Source organism: Telmatherina bonti, assembly GCF_933228915.1.
Source record: "Telmatherina bonti genome assembly, chromosome: 7".
In the NCBI taxonomy this organism is placed as follows: domain Eukaryota; kingdom Metazoa; phylum Chordata; class Actinopteri; order Atheriniformes; family Telmatherinidae; genus Telmatherina; species Telmatherina bonti.
Window position 1 is genome coordinate 3,520,008 of NC_136625.1, and position 19,170 is coordinate 3,539,177.

Consider the following 19,170-nt stretch of genomic DNA (forward strand, 5'->3'; position numbering starts at 1 on the left):
CTTTCACATTCCTAGAACTACAGGCAGAGGAGGAGGTGTTGCAGCTATTTTTCAGTCAGAATTTTTAATTAATCCTAAGCACAAAACTAACTATAAATCCTTTGAATTCCTGACATTAAATTTATCTCATCCAAAATGGAATTGAGAGAAACCGCTCCTTTTAGCATTAGTGTATCGCCCACCTGGACCTTACTCCGAGTTTCTGACCGAATTCTCTGATCTCTTGTCTGAGTTAGTGCTGACTACTGATAAGGTCATTGTACTAGGTGATTTTAATATTCATGTTGACCATGAAAATGATAGTTTAAACATTTCCTTTAGCTCTATTCTAAACTCAATTGGGTTTTCACAAAATGTCCATGGAGCCACTCACTCTCATGGTCACACTCTTGATCTGGTTCTAACATCTGGTATTGAGACCGATAAGCTCAAAGTATTTCCTCAAAACCCTGTCTTGTCCGATCACTTCTTGTTAACCTTTGAATTCACTTTATTTGATTACTCACTGACCAAAAATAAATTCTACTATAGTAGATGTTTATCAGACAATAATATTACAAAATTTAAACAAATTGAATCAATTTTTTCCCCTCTACCATGTGTTAGCATGACTGAGAGTCCCCCTTTAAGCCTTACTCCTGCTCAGATTGATCAACATGCTGATACTATAACAGCTTCAATGCGTACAACCTTGGATAATGTTGCTCCCCTAAAGAAGAAGAAATTAGGTAAGATTATGAGGCTTACTAGGAGCCGGAGCGCTGTGGAGCCATGTATTCCTTTCTCACTTAGCTGTGATGATTTCATGTATTTTTTCAGGAATAAAATTGACACTATTAGAGATCAAATCCACAATACTCTTCCTTCTACCTATAATGTTGAGCCTGTTGTGGTCTCCGAAGCATCCTTAGAACCAGGATCTGACTTGTGTCTAAATAGTTTCTGTCCTCTCCAACCCTCTGAATTAACTAAAATAATAGCTTCATCTAAACCATCCACCTGTATCTTAGATCCTCTCCCAACGAGCCTCTTTAAGGACATTTTCCCTTTAATTAATACATCACTACTAAGTCTTATCAATATGTCTTTAGTGACAGGATATGTACCACAATCATTTAAAACTGCTGTAATCAAGCCTTTACTTAAAAAGCAATCTCTGGATCCAGAGGTGATAGCAAATTATAGACCTATATCTAACCTCCCGTTTATGTCCAAAATTCTGGAGAAAATAGTTTCAGCTCAGCTACATGCCCACCTGAGCAGAAATAATTTATTCGAAGAGTTTCAGTCAGGATTTAGAGCTCATCATAGCACTGAGACAGCATTGGTGAAAGTTACTAATGACCTTCTTATGGCCTCAGACAAAGGACTTGTGTCCGTACTTATCTTGCCTGATCTTAGTGCTGCATTTGATACAGTCGATCATAACATTCTGTTACAGAGACTAGAACAGGTGATTGGAATTACAGGTACAGCGTTAAGCTGGTTTAAATCATATTTATCTGATAGACTTCAGTTCGTTCATGTAAATGACAAGTCCTCGTCCCAAACTACAGTAAGTCATGGAGTTCCTCAAGGTTCTGTACTTGGACCAATACTCTTCACGCTATATATGCTCCCTTTAGGCAAAATTATTAGACAGCATGGAATAAACTTTCATTGTTATGCAGATGATACTCAGATATACTTATCCTTTAAACCAGATGAAACAAATCAGCCCAATAGGCTACAAAATTGTCTCATAGACATAAAGACTTGGATTTCTAGAAATTTTCTCCTCTTAAACTCAGATAAGACTGAAGTAATTCTCGTTGGATCTGAAAAACTCAGAGCTAAATTTTCCGGTTTTGTAATGAACCTGGATGGCATTACTTTAGCTTCCAGTGCTACAGTGAGAAACCTTGGAGTAATATTTGACCCTGACCTGTCCTTTGGCCCACATATTAAGCAGGTTACTAAAACAGCCTTCTTTCATTTACGTAATATAGCCAAAATTAGGGACATTCTGTCTCAGAGTGATGCAGAAAAACTGGTTCACGCTTTTGTTACTTCGAGACTAGATTACTGTAACTCTCTATTACTGGGCTGTCCTAAATATGCCCTGAAAAGCCTTCACCTGATCCAGAATTCTGCAGCCAGAGTCCTGACCAGAACCAGCAGGAGAGATCATATTTCTCCAGTTTTAGCCTCTCTTCATTGGCTGCCTGTTGAATCTAGAATAGAATTTAAAATCCTTCTCCTTACATATAAAGCCCTCCACAACCAGGCACCACTATATATCAAAGACCTCATAGTTCCTTATATACCAAGCAGAGTACTTCGTTCGCAGACTGCAGGCTTACTTGTGGTTCCTAGAGTCTGAAAGAGCCGAGCAGGAGGCAGAGCCTTTGGTTATCAGGCCCCTCTCTTATGGAATAAGCTCCCAGTTAGTGTTAGGGAAGCAGACACCCTCCCCACCTTTAAGACTAGGCTGAAGACTTATCTTTTTGATAAGTCCTATAACTAGGGATGGTTAGCATCCCTTAGTTATGCTGCTATAGGTTTAGACTGCTGAGGGACATTTCCTGATACACTGAGCTTCTTTCTCTTTATCTCTCTCTTTTACCCTCCCCCAATAACAGTGTAGCATCATTAACATGTATGTCTCCTGTCTCAGCAGGTCTCCCTGGCCGGGAGTAGCAGTTCCTGTTGTCTGTTGTCTTTCTGTCCTCTTCCCCCCACACAGCAGAGGCAGATGGCTGCCTGTCCTGAGCCGGGTTCTGCCGGAGGTTTCCTTCCTGTTAAAAGGGAGTTTTTTCCTTCCCACTGTCGCCAGTGTGCTTGCTCAGGATGGGAGATTGAGTTGGACTCAACTCAATCTGTTGGTTTCCTTATATAGGCTGTTATGAATTGGCTTTCATTATGTTTTCTTCTCTGTCTGTAAAGCGTCTTGAGATGGCATTGCCGTGATTTGACGCTATATAAATAAAGTTGAATTGAATAGAACCCAAACTTGAGGAGTGTGGGGGGGGGGGGGGGGGGGGGGGGGGTTTTCTTCATGATATATATATATATATATATATATATATATATATATATATATATATATATATATATATATATATATATAGAGTTGCCAGGTAGGTTGTTTACAAGTGGTGCAATAAAAATACATGTTTTTTCAGACACAATGAATGATTAATATTCCTGATTATTATTTTGGTCATAGTCGTGCAGCTCTATTGTACAGGTATGACACATTACATGTTTAACTCCTGTACAGTCAACACTAGACTTATCTCAGGACTGTGTGCATGTGGTTCTTCCTCTACCTCCACCTCCATCTCACCTGCTCTTCGGCTTTAACATTGAGCTCGTCGCAGCCCACCAGCTCCACCACTTCCTCCGTTCTCAGACCCAGGAATTCTTCAGATAAGGAAACCTCCACGAAGTGCTGGTGCAGGAAACTGTTGGCTGAGTCGTACAGTGTCGTGCACATCATCGTCTCGGCAAACTGACGCACGCCCAGACAGTTCTTCGGATGTAACCTGATGCCACGCAAGACATTGCAGCCAGTTAGACACCACCTTGCATTCCTTGTCTGACAGGTGTGTAGGGTAACTGAGCGCGTTCGGTGGCGCTCACCTGTCCTGCAGGAAGGAGCAGCAAGCATCTTTAACATTCTGCAGCTGCAGGAAGCTGGAGCCAATCAGGAGAGCCTGGACGTTCTGCTGGTCGATGGCAACATGGCCGCTGTAGGCGAAGTTGATGAGAGCCTCCAGAGCACTAACATATAGGTTCATGCTGGTTAGACTGGTTACCACCACCCAGACAGGTCACACACTGGTTTACCTCTTCTAGCAAAACACGATGTTTACAGACACCAGGAGACAGAAATGCTAACACGTAGCTTCACATCAAGTAGCATAGCAACGCATTCCTAGGACTAAGATACTTATTTCTAGTACTGCTACACTTATTCCTAATCCTGCTATACTGATTCGTAGAACTACTATACTTATTTCTACGACATCTATACTTATTTCTAGGATGACAATACTTTAGGAGATAAAATCACACTGGTTACGTAGTTAAGTGGTTAAATATACTGGTGTAACTGGCTACCTGGGGTCCATGCCCTGCATCAGGATCTCATCCTGTTTACACTCCACCATGTCGTTGGTAAACATGGCGTGGAAGTATGGGATGGAGGCTGCCAGGACGATCCGATGAGCGCTGAACTTATGATCCCCCACCTGCAGGACGGAACACACCTGTTAGCCGCGGTAGCTGCAGACAGGAAGGATGAGGAGTCGGGGGATTTTGCTGTTTACACTACAAAAGAAAAAACAACAAATTTTAACAACAAGGAAACATCCTGGCGAATCTAAAAAATTTTATGTCGGAACTCGAAGCCAATCCAGAAATATTCCTGCAAGCAGCCGTGTGCACGTGGAGGTAACCGAGGGCGAATGTCGCCTGTTGCTTGGCTGGATCGCACAGCTTCCAGCTTTACTTTCTATTGTTTTAGTTGTGCTTTCTGTTCTTTTATAAAGTGGTGAGTACCAGGTGTGACTGCACATGGGAAGCCTCTTTCATTGCTTTTTTATTGGATTCCTGCTTTTCTTGGGACTTCCAAACTTCAGCCGGCGACATGTCTGGAACTAGCTAAAGAGGCCACAGCGCCATCGTTTCCACCAGAGACCAGCTGTCAGATCTGTGCAGCTCTACTCTTCTCCATGCGGAGAAACCGGAGATCCCGCGGAGATGCGGAGGAAAAGGAGAGGCTGCAGAGCTCCAGGAGAGGAAACGGAGGTACAGACCATATTTTGGTTATGGGAAAGGTTTGTTCCGAGCTCACAGCGCTAACTCCAGCGGGAGTGTAGGGAATGTAGCCTCAGGTGTTCCACAGAGACTTATCCCGGACTCTGCGGTTTCCTGGAGGGTTTAAACTTCAGCGCTCTGACAGGAGTGTGGCGGGGAGCGGTAAGAGGTAGGCGGGGACTTGTGGTGTGTGTTAATGAGCGCTGGTCCAACCCGGTACATGCCTGGGTGAAGGAACAACTCTGCACCAGACACTGGGTTACTCTCCATGGGCACACGGCCGTATTACCTCCTGAGGGAGATTTAACACATCTACATCCCTCCCTGGGCACTGCGTAAGAGCTGCTCTGCAGCGCAGGGACTCGGATGCAGACTCCTACAGTCCACCCTGCCCATCAGCGGGGACTTCTACCAGGCTTCGCTCTCCACCACTCTCCCTACTTTCATCCGGTATGTGAAGCAGGGAGAACAAGACTGCAAACTCCACCTCCCTCCCCTGCTTGGATGCTCTGAACACAAGCTCGTACATCTGCTCCCAGAAAACACAGGCATGGCGAGGTGTCGGCTGCTAACGCACGTTAACCGTCTGGTAATCCATCCCTCTTCGCTCTCTCCTGCACACACGCAGAGTCAAAGACGAGGCTGAAGTTAGCTTCCGATTTGCAGCATGTGTAAAGGGCAATTCCACTGAATTTTTCAGAAACTAGACCACATTAGACCAGGTCCTGACAAAAAACCACACAACTTAGACTCTTCAACCCTGGACAGAAATATTCCACATAATTTACAGATTCATTAAAACTGATTTGTGAAACATTTTTTATTTATTTTGTTCCAAGCCAAATCATGGATTTTTTTATATTCTAAAAACCCATATGATATTTTGTTTTGCAGATTATAATCTTGTCTGGGCAGTACCCAGTTATAGTTTTGTAATACAAGACAAAGTCTTACTTTTCCTTACTCTTTTTGAAACAAGAAAATTAAATGTTTACATTATGTGAATCCTGAAATGTGTTTAAAATAATCCCCCATTAGCCAGCAATGTCATGTTTTATACCATAAGTAATCTTTTTATTCCACTGTGTAACACACAGTAGCTGTATGAGGCAACTGATGCTATCGCTCTCCTGCAGTACATAAAGACACCAGTCTTTATTTCTTGGAGATAAATATGTTTTAAAGTTATTAGAAAATCTCATGAGTCAAATGTCATCCTCACGTGTTTGGCCCAGTATATCTGGAACCGTAACATATTAAAACCTCGCCGACTCTGCGAGGTACGCCGACTCTGCGCTGTACGCCGACTCTGCGCGGTACGCCGACTCTGCGCGGTACGCCGACTCTGCGCGGTACGCCGACTCTGCGTAGACTCTGCGCGGTACGCCGACTCCGCGCTGTACGCCGACTCTGCGCGGTACGCCGACTCTGCGTAGACTCTGCGCGGTACGCCGAGTCTGCGTAGACTCTGCGCGGTACGCCGACTCTGCGTAGACTCTGCGAGGTACGCCGACTCTGCGTAGACTCTGCGCGGTACGCCGACTCTGCGTAGACTCTGCGCGGTACGCCGACTCTGCGCGGTACGCCGAGTCTGCGTAGACTCTGCGCGGTACGCCGACTCTGCGTAGACTCTGCGAGGTACGCCGACTCTGCGTAGACTCTGCGCGGTACGCCGACTCTGCGTAGACTCTGCGCGGTACGCCGACTCCGCGCGGTACGCCGACTCTGCGTAGACTCTGCGCGGTACGCCGACTCTGCGTAGACTCCGCGCTGTACGCCGACTCTGCGCGGTACGCCGACTCTGCGTAGACTCCGCGCTGTACGCCGACTCTGCGCGGTACGCCGACTCTGCGTAGACTCTGCGCGGTACGCCGACTCTGCGCGGTACGCCGACTCTGCGAGGTACGCCGACTCTGCGTAGACTCTGCGCGGTACGCCGACTCTGCGTAGACTCTGCGCGGTACGCCGACTCTGCGTAGACTCTGCGCGGTACGCCGACTCTGCGTAGACTCTGCGTTGTACGCCGACTCTGCGCGGTACGCCGACTCTGCGTAGACTCTGCGCTGTACGCCGACTCTGCGTGGACTCTGCGAGGTACGCCGACTGCGTAGACTCTGCGCTGTACGCCGACTCTGCGTAGACTCTGCGCGGTACGCCGACTCTGCGAGGTACGCCGACTCTGCGTAGACTCTGCGCGGTACGCCGACTCTGCGTAGACTCTGCGAGGTACGCCGACTCTGCGTAGACTCTGCGAGGTACGCCGACTCTGCGAGGTACGCCGACTCTGCGAGGTACGCCGACTCTGCGTAGACTCTGCGAGGTACGCCGACTCTGCGAGGTACGCCGACTCTGCGTAGACTCTGCGCGGTACGCCGACTCTGCGAGGTACGCCGACTCTGCGTAGACTCTGCGAGGTACGCCGACTCTGCGAGGTACGCCGACTCTGCGTAGACTCTGCGCGGTACGCCGACTCCGCGCTGTACGCCGACTCTGCGCGGTACGCCGACTCTGCGTAGACTCTGCGCGGTACGCCGACTCTGCGTAGACTCTGCGAGGTACGCCGACTCTGCGTAGACTCTGCGCGGTACGCCGACTCTGCGAGGTACGCCGACTCTGCGTAGACTCTGCGCGGTACGCCGACTCTGCGTAGACTCTGCGCGGTACGCCGACTCTGCGTAGACTCTGCGCGGTACGCCGACTCCGCGCTGTACGCCGACTCTGCGAGGTACGCCGACTCTGCGAGGTACGCCGACTCTGCGTAGACTCTGCGCGGTACGCCGACTCTGCGAGGTACGCCGACTCTGCGTAGACTCTGCGAGGTACGCCGACTCTGCGTAGACTCTGCGCGCTACGCTGACTCTGCGAGGTACGCCGACTCTGCGTAGACTCCGCGCTGTACGCCGACTCTACGCGGTACGCCGACTCTGCGAGGTACGCCGACTCTGCGTAGACTCTGCGCGCTACGCTGACTCTGCGCGCTACGCCGACTCTGCGCGCTACGCCGACTCTGCGCGCTACGCCGACTCCGCGCGGTACGCCGACTCCGCGCGGTACGCCGACTCTGCGAGGTACGCCGACTCTGCGTAGACTCTGCGCGGTACGCCGACTCTGCGAGGTACGCCGACTCTGCGTAGACTCTGCGAGGTACGCCGACTCTGCGTAGACTCTGCGCGCTACGCTGACTCTGCGAGGTACGCCGACTCTGCGTAGACTCCGCGCTGTACGCCGACTCTACGCGGTACGCCGACTCTGCGAGGTACGCCGACTCTGCGTAGACTCTGCGCGCTACGCTGACTCTGCGCGCTACGCCGACTCTGCGCGCTACGCCGACTCCGCGCGGTACGCCGACTCTGCGAGGTACGCCGACTCTGCGAGGTACGCCGACTCTGCGAGGTACGCCGACTCTGCGTAGACTCTGCGAGGTACGCCGACTCTGCGTAGACTCTGCGAGGTACGCCGACTCTGCGCTGTACACCGACTCTACGCGGTACGCCGACTCTGCGTAGACTCTGCGAGGTACGCCGACTCTGCGTAGACTCTGCGAGGTACGCCGACTCTGCGTAGACTCTGCGCGGTACGCCGACTCTGCGTAGACTCTGCGCGGTACGCCGACTCTGCGTAGACTCTGCGCGGTACGCCGACTCTGCGTAGACTCTGCGAGGTACGCCGACTCTGCGTAGACTCTGCGAGGTACGCCGACTCTGCGTAGACTCTGCGAGGTACGCCGACTCCGCGCTGTACGCCGACTCTGCGCGGTACGCCGACTCTGCGTAGACTCTGCGCGGTACGCCGAGTCTGCGTAGACTCTGCGCGGTACGCCGACTCTGCGTAGACTCTGCGAGGTACGCCGACTCTGCGTAGACTCTGCGCGGTACGCCGACTCTGCGTAGACTCTGCGCGGTACGCCGACTCTGCGCGGTACGCCGACTCTGCGTAGACTCTGCGCGGTACGCCGAGTCTGCGTAGACTCTGCGCGGTACGCCGACTCTGCGTAGACTCTGCGAGGTACGCCGACTCTGCGTAGACTCTGCGCGGTACGCCGACTCTGCGTAGACTCTGCGCGGTACGCCGACTCCGCGCGGTACGCCGACTCTGCGTAGACTCTGCGCGGTACGCCGACTCTGCGTAGACTCCGCGCTGTACGCCGACTCTGCGCGGTACGCCGACTCTGCGTAGACTCTGCGCGGTACGCCGACTCTGCGCGGTACGCCGACTCTGCGAGGTACGCCGACTCTGCGTAGACTCTGCGCGGTACGCCGACTCTGCGTAGACTCTGCGCGGTACGCCGACTCTGCGTAGACTCTGCGCGGTACGCCGACTCTGCGTAGACTCTGCGCTGTACGCCGACTCTGCGCGGTACGCCGACTCTGCGTAGACTCTGCGCTGTACGCCGACTCTGCGTAGACTCTGCGAGGTACGCCGACTGCGTAGACTCTGCGCTGTACGCCGACTCTGCGTAGACTCTGCGCGGTACGCCGACTCTGCGCGGTACGCCGACTCTGCGAGGTACGCCGACTCTGCGTAGACTCTGCGCGGTACGCCGACTCTGCGTAGACTCTGCGCGGTACGCCGACTCTGCGTAGACTCTGCGAGGTACGCCGACTCTGCGTAGACTCTGCGAGGTACGCCGACTCTGCGAGGTACGCCGACTCTGCGAGGTACGCCGACTCTGCGTAGACTCTGCGAGGTACGCCGACTCTGCGAGGTACGCCGACTCTGCGTAGACTCTGCGCGGTACGCCGACTCCGCGCTGTACGCCGACTCTGCGCGGTACGCCGACTCTGCGTAGACTCTGCGCGGTACGCCGACTCTGCGTAGACTCTGCGCGGTACGCCGACTCTGCGTAGACTCTGCGAGGTACGCCGACTCTGCGTAGACTCTGCGCGGTACGCCGACTCTGCGAGGTACGCCGACTCTGCGTAGACTCTGCGCGGTACGCCGACTCTGCGTAGACTCTGCGCGGTACGCCGACTCTGCGTAGACTCTGCGCGGTACGCCGACTCTGCGCTGTACGCCGACTCTGCGCGGTACGCCGACTCTGCGAGGTACGCCGACTCTGCGTAGACTCTGCGCGGTACGCCGACTCTGCGCGGTACGCCGACTCTGCGAGGTACGCCGACTCTGCGTAGACTCTGCGCGCTACGCTGACTCTGCGCGCTACGCCGACTCTGCGCGCTACGCCGACTCTGCGCGCTACGCCGACTCTGCGCGCTACGCCGACTCTGCGCGCTACGCCGACTCTGCGCGCTACGCCGACTCTGCGCGCTACGCCGACTCTGCGCGCTACGCCGACTCTGCGCGCTACGCCGACTCTGCGCGCTACGCCGACTCCGCGCGCTACGCCGACTCCGCGCGGTACGCCGACTCTGCGAGGTACGCCGACTCTGCGAGGTACGCCGACTCTGCGAGGTACGCCGACTCTGCGTAGACTCTGCGAGGTACGCCGACTCTGCGTAGACTCTGCGAGGTACGCCGACTCTGCGCTGTACGCCGACTCTGCGAGGTACGCCGACTCTGCGTAGACTCTGCGAGGTACGCCGACTCTGCGTAGACTCTGCGAGGTACGCCGACTCTGCGCTGTACACCGACTCTACGCGGTACGCCGACTCTGCGTAGACTCTGCGAGGTACGCCGACTCTGCGTAGACTCTGCGCGGTACGCCGACTCTGCGTAGACTCTGCGCGGTACGCCGACTCTGCGTAGACTCTGCGAGGTACGCCGACTCTGCGTAGACTCTGCGCGGTACGCCGACTCTGCGTAGACTCTGCGAGGTACGCCGACTCTGAGCTGTACGCCGACTCTGCGAGGTACGCCGACTCTGCGTAGACTCTGCGCGGTACGCCGACTCTGCGTAGACTCTACGCGGTACGCCGACTCTGCGTAGACTCTACGCGGTACGCCGTCTCTGCACTGTACGCCGACTCTGCGCGGTACGCCGACTCTGCGCGGTACGCCGACTCTGCGCGGTACGCCGACTCTGAGTAGACTCTGCGCGATACGCCGACTCTGCGCGGTACGCCGACTCTGAGTAGACTCTACGCGGTACGCCGACTCTGCGCGGTACGCCGACTCTGAGTAGACTCTACGCGGTACGCCGACTCTGCGCGGTACGCCGACTCTGAGTAGACTCTACGCGGTACGCCGACTCTGCGCTCTACGCCAACTCTGCGTAGACTCTACGCGCTACGCCGACTCTGCACTGTACGCCGACTCTGCGAGGTACGCCGACTCTGCGAGGTACGCCGACTCTGAGTAGACTCTACGCGGTACGCCGACTCTGCGAGGGACGCCGACTCTGAGTAGACTCTACGCGCTACGCCGACTCTACACGCTACGCCGTCTCTGCACTGTACGACGATTCCGCAGACTCTGCGTGCTACGTCGACTCTACGCGGGACCCCGGCTCTATGCGGGACTCAGACTCTACGCCCTACGCTGACTCTGCGCGCTACGCCGACTCTGCGCGCTACGCCGACTCTGCGCGCTACGCCGACTCTGCGCGCTACGCCGACTCTGCGCGCTACGCCGACTCTGCGCGCTACGCCGACTCTGCGCGCTACGCCGACTCTGCGCGCTACGCCGACTCTGCGCGCTACGCCGACTCTGCGCGCTACGCCGACTCTGCGCGCTACGCCGACTCTGCGCGCTACGCCGACTCTGCGTAGAATCTACGCGCTACGCCGACTCCGCATAGACTCTGCGCGCTACGCCGACGCTGCGCACTACGCTGCGCACTACGCCGTCTCTGCACTGTACGCCGACTCTGCGCGGTACGCCAACTCTGCGTAGACTCTGCGCGCTACGCCGTCTCTGTGCTGTACGCCGACTCTGCGAGGTACGCAAACTCTGCGTAGACTCTACGCACTACGCCGACTCTGCGTAGACTCTACGCGCTACACCGACTCTACGCGCTACGCCGACTCTGCGTTGTACGCCGACTCTACGCGGAACGCCGACTCTACGCGGTACACCGACTCTACGCGCTACGCCAACTCTGCGTAGACTCTACGCGCTACGCCGACTCTACGCGGAACGCCGACTCTGCGCGCTACGCCGAATCTACGCGCTACGCCGAATCTACGCGCTACGCCGACTCTACGCGGAACGCCGACTCTGCGCGCTACACCGACTCTGCGCGCTACGCCAACTCTGCATAGACTCTACGCGGTACGCCGACTCTGCGCACTACGCCAACTCTGCGCGCTACGCCGACTCTGCATAGACTCTACGCCGACGCTGCGCGGTACGCCGCCTTTGCGCGCTATGTCGCCTTTGCGCGCTATGTCGCCTTTGCGCGCTACGTCGCCTTTGCGCGCTACGCCGACTCTACGCGCTACGCCGAATCTACGCGCTACGCCGACTCTACGCGGTTCGCCGACTCTACGTGGTTTGACAGTTTGTTTAGCGTGAAATATCCCCAAACTTTGGAAATACGTTGCGCCACCGTCAATGTCTTCTTCGTTGGTTAAACAAAGACGCTGACGGACAACACTTCCACCAGCCAGGCAGCTAACATCATCCAGGCGTTGGTGTCATGGCGTTATGGTTTAAGTTGCCACTGTGTGCTAACGGTACATTAATCTGCAGAGAACGACAGGGATAGAGACCGGCAGCCAGAGTCTTCTGAAGGCGACTTCAGTCAAGCAGATTCCCTGATTTCTAGGTTGTTCTAGATTTATTTATCCATATCTATATCACAGAGTTTATAAATTCTAGACCTTTTTGGAGTGTAATCTTAACAGTTATTTGGTTTCTTCCAGAACTGCGAATTATTTATGCAGCTTCATCTGTAGTTTAATGCTGAGTGTGATGCCGTGTTGAAGAGAAGTTCTCATGTTAAATATAATTCCTACCTGTCTCCGTTCAGCAGGAGACGGCTCTGAGTGCTGAGAAATACTGGAAATATTACATCCTGATGTTGTAATGTGGGGCTGTAGTAACTCTGAAACATCTTATTCAACCAGGCTCTGTTCTTTCCACATGGTGATCAGTCGAAGTCCTGGAGCTGGACCGGCTCGGTCTCCATGGCAACAGCAGTCCCAGCATCCTAGCTGTTCACAGGATCAGAGCGAAGATGTTCCAGGGCCACCAGGACCCACCAGCGGGGACCCGAAGACCAGGCAGCCCCAGCCAGGACCACCAGGACCCACCAGGACCACCAGGACCCACCAGGACTCACCAGAACCCACCAGGACTCACCAGGACTCACCAGGACCCACAAGGACCCACCAGCGGGGACCCGAGGACCAGGCAGCCCCAGCCAGGACCACCAGGACCCACCAGGACCACCAGGACCCACCAGGACTCACCAGAACCCACCAGGACCCACCAGGACTCACCAGAACCCACCAGGACTCACCAGGACCCACCAGGACCCACCAGGACCCACAAGGACCCACCAGCAGGGACCCGAGGACCAGGCAGCCCCAGCCAGGACCACCAGGACCCACCAGGACTCACCAGGATCACCAGGACCCACCAGGACCCACCAGGATCACCAGGACCCACCAGGACCCACCAGGACTCACCAGGACTCACCAGAACCCACCAGGACCCACCAGGACCCACCAGAACACACCAGGACTCACCAGGACTCACCAGGACCCACCAGGACCCACAAGGACCCACCAGCAGGGACCCGAGGACCAGGCAGCCCCAGCCAGGACCACCAGGACTCACCAGGACCCACCAGGACCCACAAGGACCCACCAGGACCCACCAGGACCCACCAGGACCCACCAGGACTCACCAGGACCCACCAGGACCCACCAGGACCCACCAGGACCCACCAGGACTCACCAGGACCCACCAGGACCCACAAGGACCCACAAGGACCCACCAGCAGGGACCCGAGGACCAGGCAGCCCCAGCCAGGACCACAAGGACCACCAGGACCCACCAGGACTCACCAGGGATCACCAGGACCCACCAGGACCCACCAGGACTCACCAGGACCCACCAGGACTCACCAGGACTCACCAGGACCCACCAGGACTCACCAGAACCCACCACGACCCACCAGGACTCACCAGAACCCACCAGGACTCACCAGGACCCACCAGGACCCACCAGGACCCACAAGGACCCACCAGCAGGGACCCGAGGACCAGGCAGCCCCAGCCAGGACCACCAGGACCCACCAGGACTCACCAGGATCACCAGGACCCACCAGGACCCACCAGAACCCACCAGGACTCACCAGGACCCACCAGGACCCACAAGGACCCACCAGCAGGGACCCGAGGACCAGGCAGCCCCAGCCAGGACCACCAGGACCCACCAGGATCACCAGGACCCACCAGGACCCACCAGGATCACCAGGACCCACCAGGACCCACCAGGACTCACCAGGACTCACCAGGACTCACCAGAACCCACCAGGACCCACCAGAACACACCAGAACACACCAGGACTCACCAGGACCCACCAGGACCCACAAGGACCCACCAGCAGGGACCCGAGGACCAGGCAGCCCCAGCCAGGACCACCAGGACTCACCAGGACCCACCAGGACCCACAAGGACTCACCAGGACCCACCAGGACCCACCAGGACCACCAGGACCCACCAGGACTCACCAGGACCCACCAGGACCCACCAGGACCCACCAGGACCCACCAGCAGGGACCCGAGGACCAGGCAGCCCCAGCCAGGACCACAAGGACCACCAGGACTCACCAGGATCACCAGGACCCACCAGGACTCACCAGGGATCACCAGGACCCACCAGGACCCACCAGGACTCACCAGGACCCACCAGGACCCACCAGGACTCACCAGGACTCACCAGGACCCACCAGGACCCACCAGCAGGGACCCGAGGACCAGGCAGCCCCAGCCAGGACCACCAGGACCACCAGGACCCACCAGGACTCACCAGGATCACCAGGACCCACCAGGACCACCAGGACCCACCAGGACTCACCAGAACCCACCAGGACTCACCAGGACCCACCAGGACCCACAAGGACCCACCAGCAGGGACCCGAGGACCAGGCAGCCCCAGCCAGGACCACCAGGACTCACCAGGACCCACCAGGACCCACAAGGACCCACCAGGACCCACCAGGACCCACAAGGACCCACCAGGACCCACCAGGACCACCAGGACCACCAGGACCCACCAGGACCCACCAGGACTCACCAGGACCCACCAGGACCCACAAGGACCCACAAGGACCCACCAGCAGGGACCCGAGGACCAGGCAGCCCCAGCCAGGACCACCAGGACTCACCAGGACCCACCAGGACCCACAAGGACCCACCAGGACCCACCAGGACCACCAGGACCCACCAGGACCCACCAGGACTCACCAGGACCCACCAGGACCCACCAGGACCCACCAGCAGGGACCCGAGGACCAGGCAGCCCCAGCCAGGACCACAAGGACCACCAGGACCCACCAGGACTCACCAGGATCACCAGGACCCACCAGGACTCACCAGGGATCACCAGGACCCACCAGGACCCACCAGGACTCACCAGGACCCACCAGGACTCACCAGGACTCACCAGGACTCACCAGGACCCACCACGACCCACCAGGACTCACCAGAACCCACCAGGACTCACCAGGACCCACCAGGACCCACAAGGACCCACCAGCAGGGACCCGAGGACCAGGCAGCCCCAGCCAGGACCACCAGGACCACCAGGACCCACCAGGACTCACCAGGATCACCAGGACCCACCAGGACCACCAGGACCCACCAGGACCCACCAGGACTCACCAGAACCCACCAGGACTCACCAGGACCCACCAGGACCCACAAGGACCCACAAGGACCCACCAGCAGGGACCCGAGGACCAGGCAGCCCCAGCCAGGACCACCAGGACTCACCAGGACTCACCAGGATCACCAGGATCACCAGGCTCCACCAGGACCCACCAGGATTACCAGGACCCACCAGGACCCACCAGGACCCACCAGGACCACCAGGACCCACCAGGACCCACCAGGACCACCAGGACCCACCAGGACCACCAGGACCCACCAGGACCCACCAGGACTCACCAGGACTCACCAGGATCACCAGGACTCACCAGGACTCACCAGGATCACCAGGACCCACCAGGACCACCAGGACCCACCAGGACCCACCAGGACTCACCAGGACTCACCAGGATCACCAGGACTCACCAGGATCACCAGGACCCACCAGGACCCACCAGGACCCACCAGGATCCCCAACTGATCCCTGATCAGACACTCCTGTTAATCAGTGGAACCACTTCCGGTCTACCTGGCTCGTGCAGGTGAGGCTGTCCTCAAACCAGCTGATTCATAATGCTAATGCTTCACGTGACCCTCTGACTGATCAATACCTGCCGCGGGTCAAAGGTCACCTGTCTCACTGGGAGCCATGACGTCACTAATCGGTCAATAATCCCACGTTAGCCTTCAGTTAGCCTCCACTGACAGCATGCTAGCTATTTTAGGCCTCGCGACGCTGTGTTTACCTTGAGTGTGACGTCACACAGCTTCCCCTGCCGCCGGATCTCCTCCATGACGACATAGCCCCGTGTCGGCAGATCGTACACCGAGAAATGAACTAAATCCTCGAGCTCTTCGCAGAGAACGTCTCCCATCGTCAGCAGGAGCAGCAAGGCGGAGTGGACTGAACCCTGCGAGCCACCGTACGCACCGCCGTGACGTCAGTACGTCCCCAATAACCTTCACAATAAAAGCTCCACATCTGTCGAACATGAGGTGGACCGAGGTGTCTCGGCCATAGACCGTCTATAAAGAGATGGACGGAGCCTCCGCAGGTTGAAAGTGGAGCCAGAGCAAATCCCCGTAGACTCCCATGTTAAAAAGACTAACTTCATAGTAGAAATAAACATGTTAACAGTAGAAATAAACATGTTAACAGCAGGAATAAATATGTTAACAGCAGGAATAAACATGTTAACAGCAGAAATAAACATGTTTACAGCCTGGTACAAAAATCCATTTTAGGTTTAATAGGTCAGGTTTACCTTCATGACAACTGTGGGGGGAGTGAATTTTTTCTAACTCGTCCATTTAAAAGTAAATTAATCTCGAAGGTTGGGATATTTAGGGGCGTGTCCTTTTGATTGACAGGTACCCGATCTCCCGCTTCAAGTCAGAAGAATGTAGAACAACCGCGGTGTCTAACAACGTGACTTAGCTTTAGCCCGCTTACCTCCGTTAGCTGGTTAGCTCCTGTTAGCTCGGTTAGCTCTTAGCTACAGAAAGCTCGGAGTTCGCTCGATGTCAATCATCCACCAAGACGCTCACAGCCCCCCTCTCAGCTCCTCCTCTTTGCCCATATTTGTATTTTCCAGGTGAGACGACACACATGCTCCTGCCAAGATGGTGATGGTAGGAACCGCCCACCGAGCTTCAGTTCAGCTCTTCAGAAACCTACGGGTGACGTCACGGAGGCGCCGCCCATCCTTTATATACAGTCTATGGTCTCGGTTTTGGATGCGTTTGGATCCCCTGGTTTTGTCTCATTTCAGGAGCAACTCTTCTGAACTCTGGTGAAACGCCTCAGTCTGGTTTTAAGCCTTTTCTCAGAGTTTTTAATGACAGCCTATTAAACCTTGTTTGGGGCAACTGGGCCTTTTTAACTCTTTTAGACGTAAAGCAGTGTTTGATTCTGTTTTTCCTGTCACGTCTCAAGCAGTGTGTTGGTACTGAAGGCACCGCTTTGGACGGGTTTAGATCGGACCTCGCTGACAGATCTTTCTGTGTGCAGCTGGCAGTTTACCTCCCCGTTGCCCCCACTGACCTACAGGGTTCCCCAGTTCAGTTTTAGGCCCTTTAGATGCTGCCCTGGGGTCAGTATTTAGGAAACACAGTATTCCTTTCCGCTGCTTCGCCGATGATGTGCAGGTTTACATGTCATTACAAGTCCCTGCTAAGGAATCCCTTCATGCTCTGTTTAACTGCATGAGGGACATTAAGACATGGATGGACGTACATTTCCTCAGAGTAAATAAAAGCAAGACAGAGATTGGTTTGGTTCTGAACTGGTCCAGGTTGCTTCCGGTTCCTTTGGCCCATTAGCAGCTTGAATAAGATCACAGGCCAGAAATCTGTTCAGAACGCAGCGGCTCGTCTCCTTACCGGGACAAATGGGAGCAACGCCGCTGCTGTCCTCTCCTCACTGGTTCCCACTTAGATTCAGAATTCATTTTATGATTCTTTTATCGGTTTTTAAGTCTGAATGGCTCTGCGCCGCAGTATTTATCCTTGTTAAGGTTCATCAACGTCCAGAGCCCTGAGGTCGGCTGTCCAGATGGTCCTGGACGTTCCTCATGACGACTAGAGGAGACCGAGCTCTGCAGTGCTGGCTCCTACATGGTGGAACACGTTGCCTCGTCTGCAAACAGCCTTTTAAGTTTTAAATGCTTCCTAAGACCCACCTGTTCACCCCAGCCTTTGGCTGAGAAGAGTTCTTTATTTCTGGTTTTTATCCGTTTTTCTCCTTTGCTTTTATTCTTTTATCGTAAATGAAAATCTGATGATTGTTTCAGTCTATTTTTAGTTTGAACTGATCATTTTTATGTGTACATCCGTCTGTAAAGCCGTGAGGTTCTTTATGTGCTCTATAAATAAAGTTGAAATCAACATTAAAGAAGTCCAAGATTCTATCACTGAAACATAATAAATTCCCTGAAATTGATGGTTTCTGTACGTTCTTTAACATAGAACTTCTCTAAAGGCCTTGTTTGGAGACCGCCAGCGATCACCAAGGTTCAGGAAGATTAGTCCTTAAACCCTGAAAAGACTTACGACATTCAGAAAGCTGCAGGCGAGCTAGTTGTCACTAAGATCTTTACGCCTGGAAGAAATCTGAGCAGCAACATTCGACCGAGAGGAACTTTCTGGAATGTAAAACTGATCAGGTGGAGGTGGGATGGACATCAGCACTGCCAGAAAGGTGGAGGAGCGTCGGCATCAAACCACCGGACACTTCCAGAAAAACAAGCGGTCAGACATTACAGTGGAGGGAAAAGCACATGGCCATCCAAAGGGGGCAGGAAGGGGGGCCGCTGCCCATTCCCACAGATCAGAAGCTGCTGGGAAAACTGGGCGAGTCCACAGAGACGCTGGTCCAGGTGGTCCAGATGGTCCAAAGGATGATACTGCAGGTGGTTTATGCCTTTAATTCTCATGGATGTCCACATGAGACGTCTCTGACTCCAGTTTATTTACTGGGAACAAACTGGAGTTCCTGTGTCCCCCAGCTGGGTTTGAGAGGAGGCGGGGGGTAGACCAGGTCCTCCATCGGGGACCGGTAGACCCGGTCCTCCATCGGGGACCGGTAGACCAGGTGAGCTGGAGGATGCCTTCCAAGGGTCTCAACAGGCAGTGGTTGAGGCCATCTGGGTG

General features: G+C 54.9%; 1 protein-coding gene across 1 annotated transcript in view; it reads right to left on the minus strand.

The window, feature by feature from the left end:
- klhl18 (kelch-like family member 18) overlaps positions 1-16,419 on the minus strand; it is a 24,485-nt gene extending 8,066 nt beyond the window's left edge. The window contains exons 1-4 of the mRNA XM_079243268.1: positions 16,266-16,419; positions 4,105-4,235; positions 3,625-3,765; positions 3,329-3,527 (exon numbers count right to left, since the gene is read on the minus strand). Of these exons, the coding sequence (XP_079099394.1) occupies positions 3,329-3,527; positions 3,625-3,765; positions 4,105-4,235; positions 16,266-16,394 (600 nt within the window). The 5' untranslated portion in view covers positions 16,395-16,419. The remainder of the gene's footprint in view (positions 1-3,328; positions 3,528-3,624; positions 3,766-4,104; positions 4,236-16,265) is intronic.
- Positions 16,420-19,170: the final 2,751 nt, after the last annotated feature.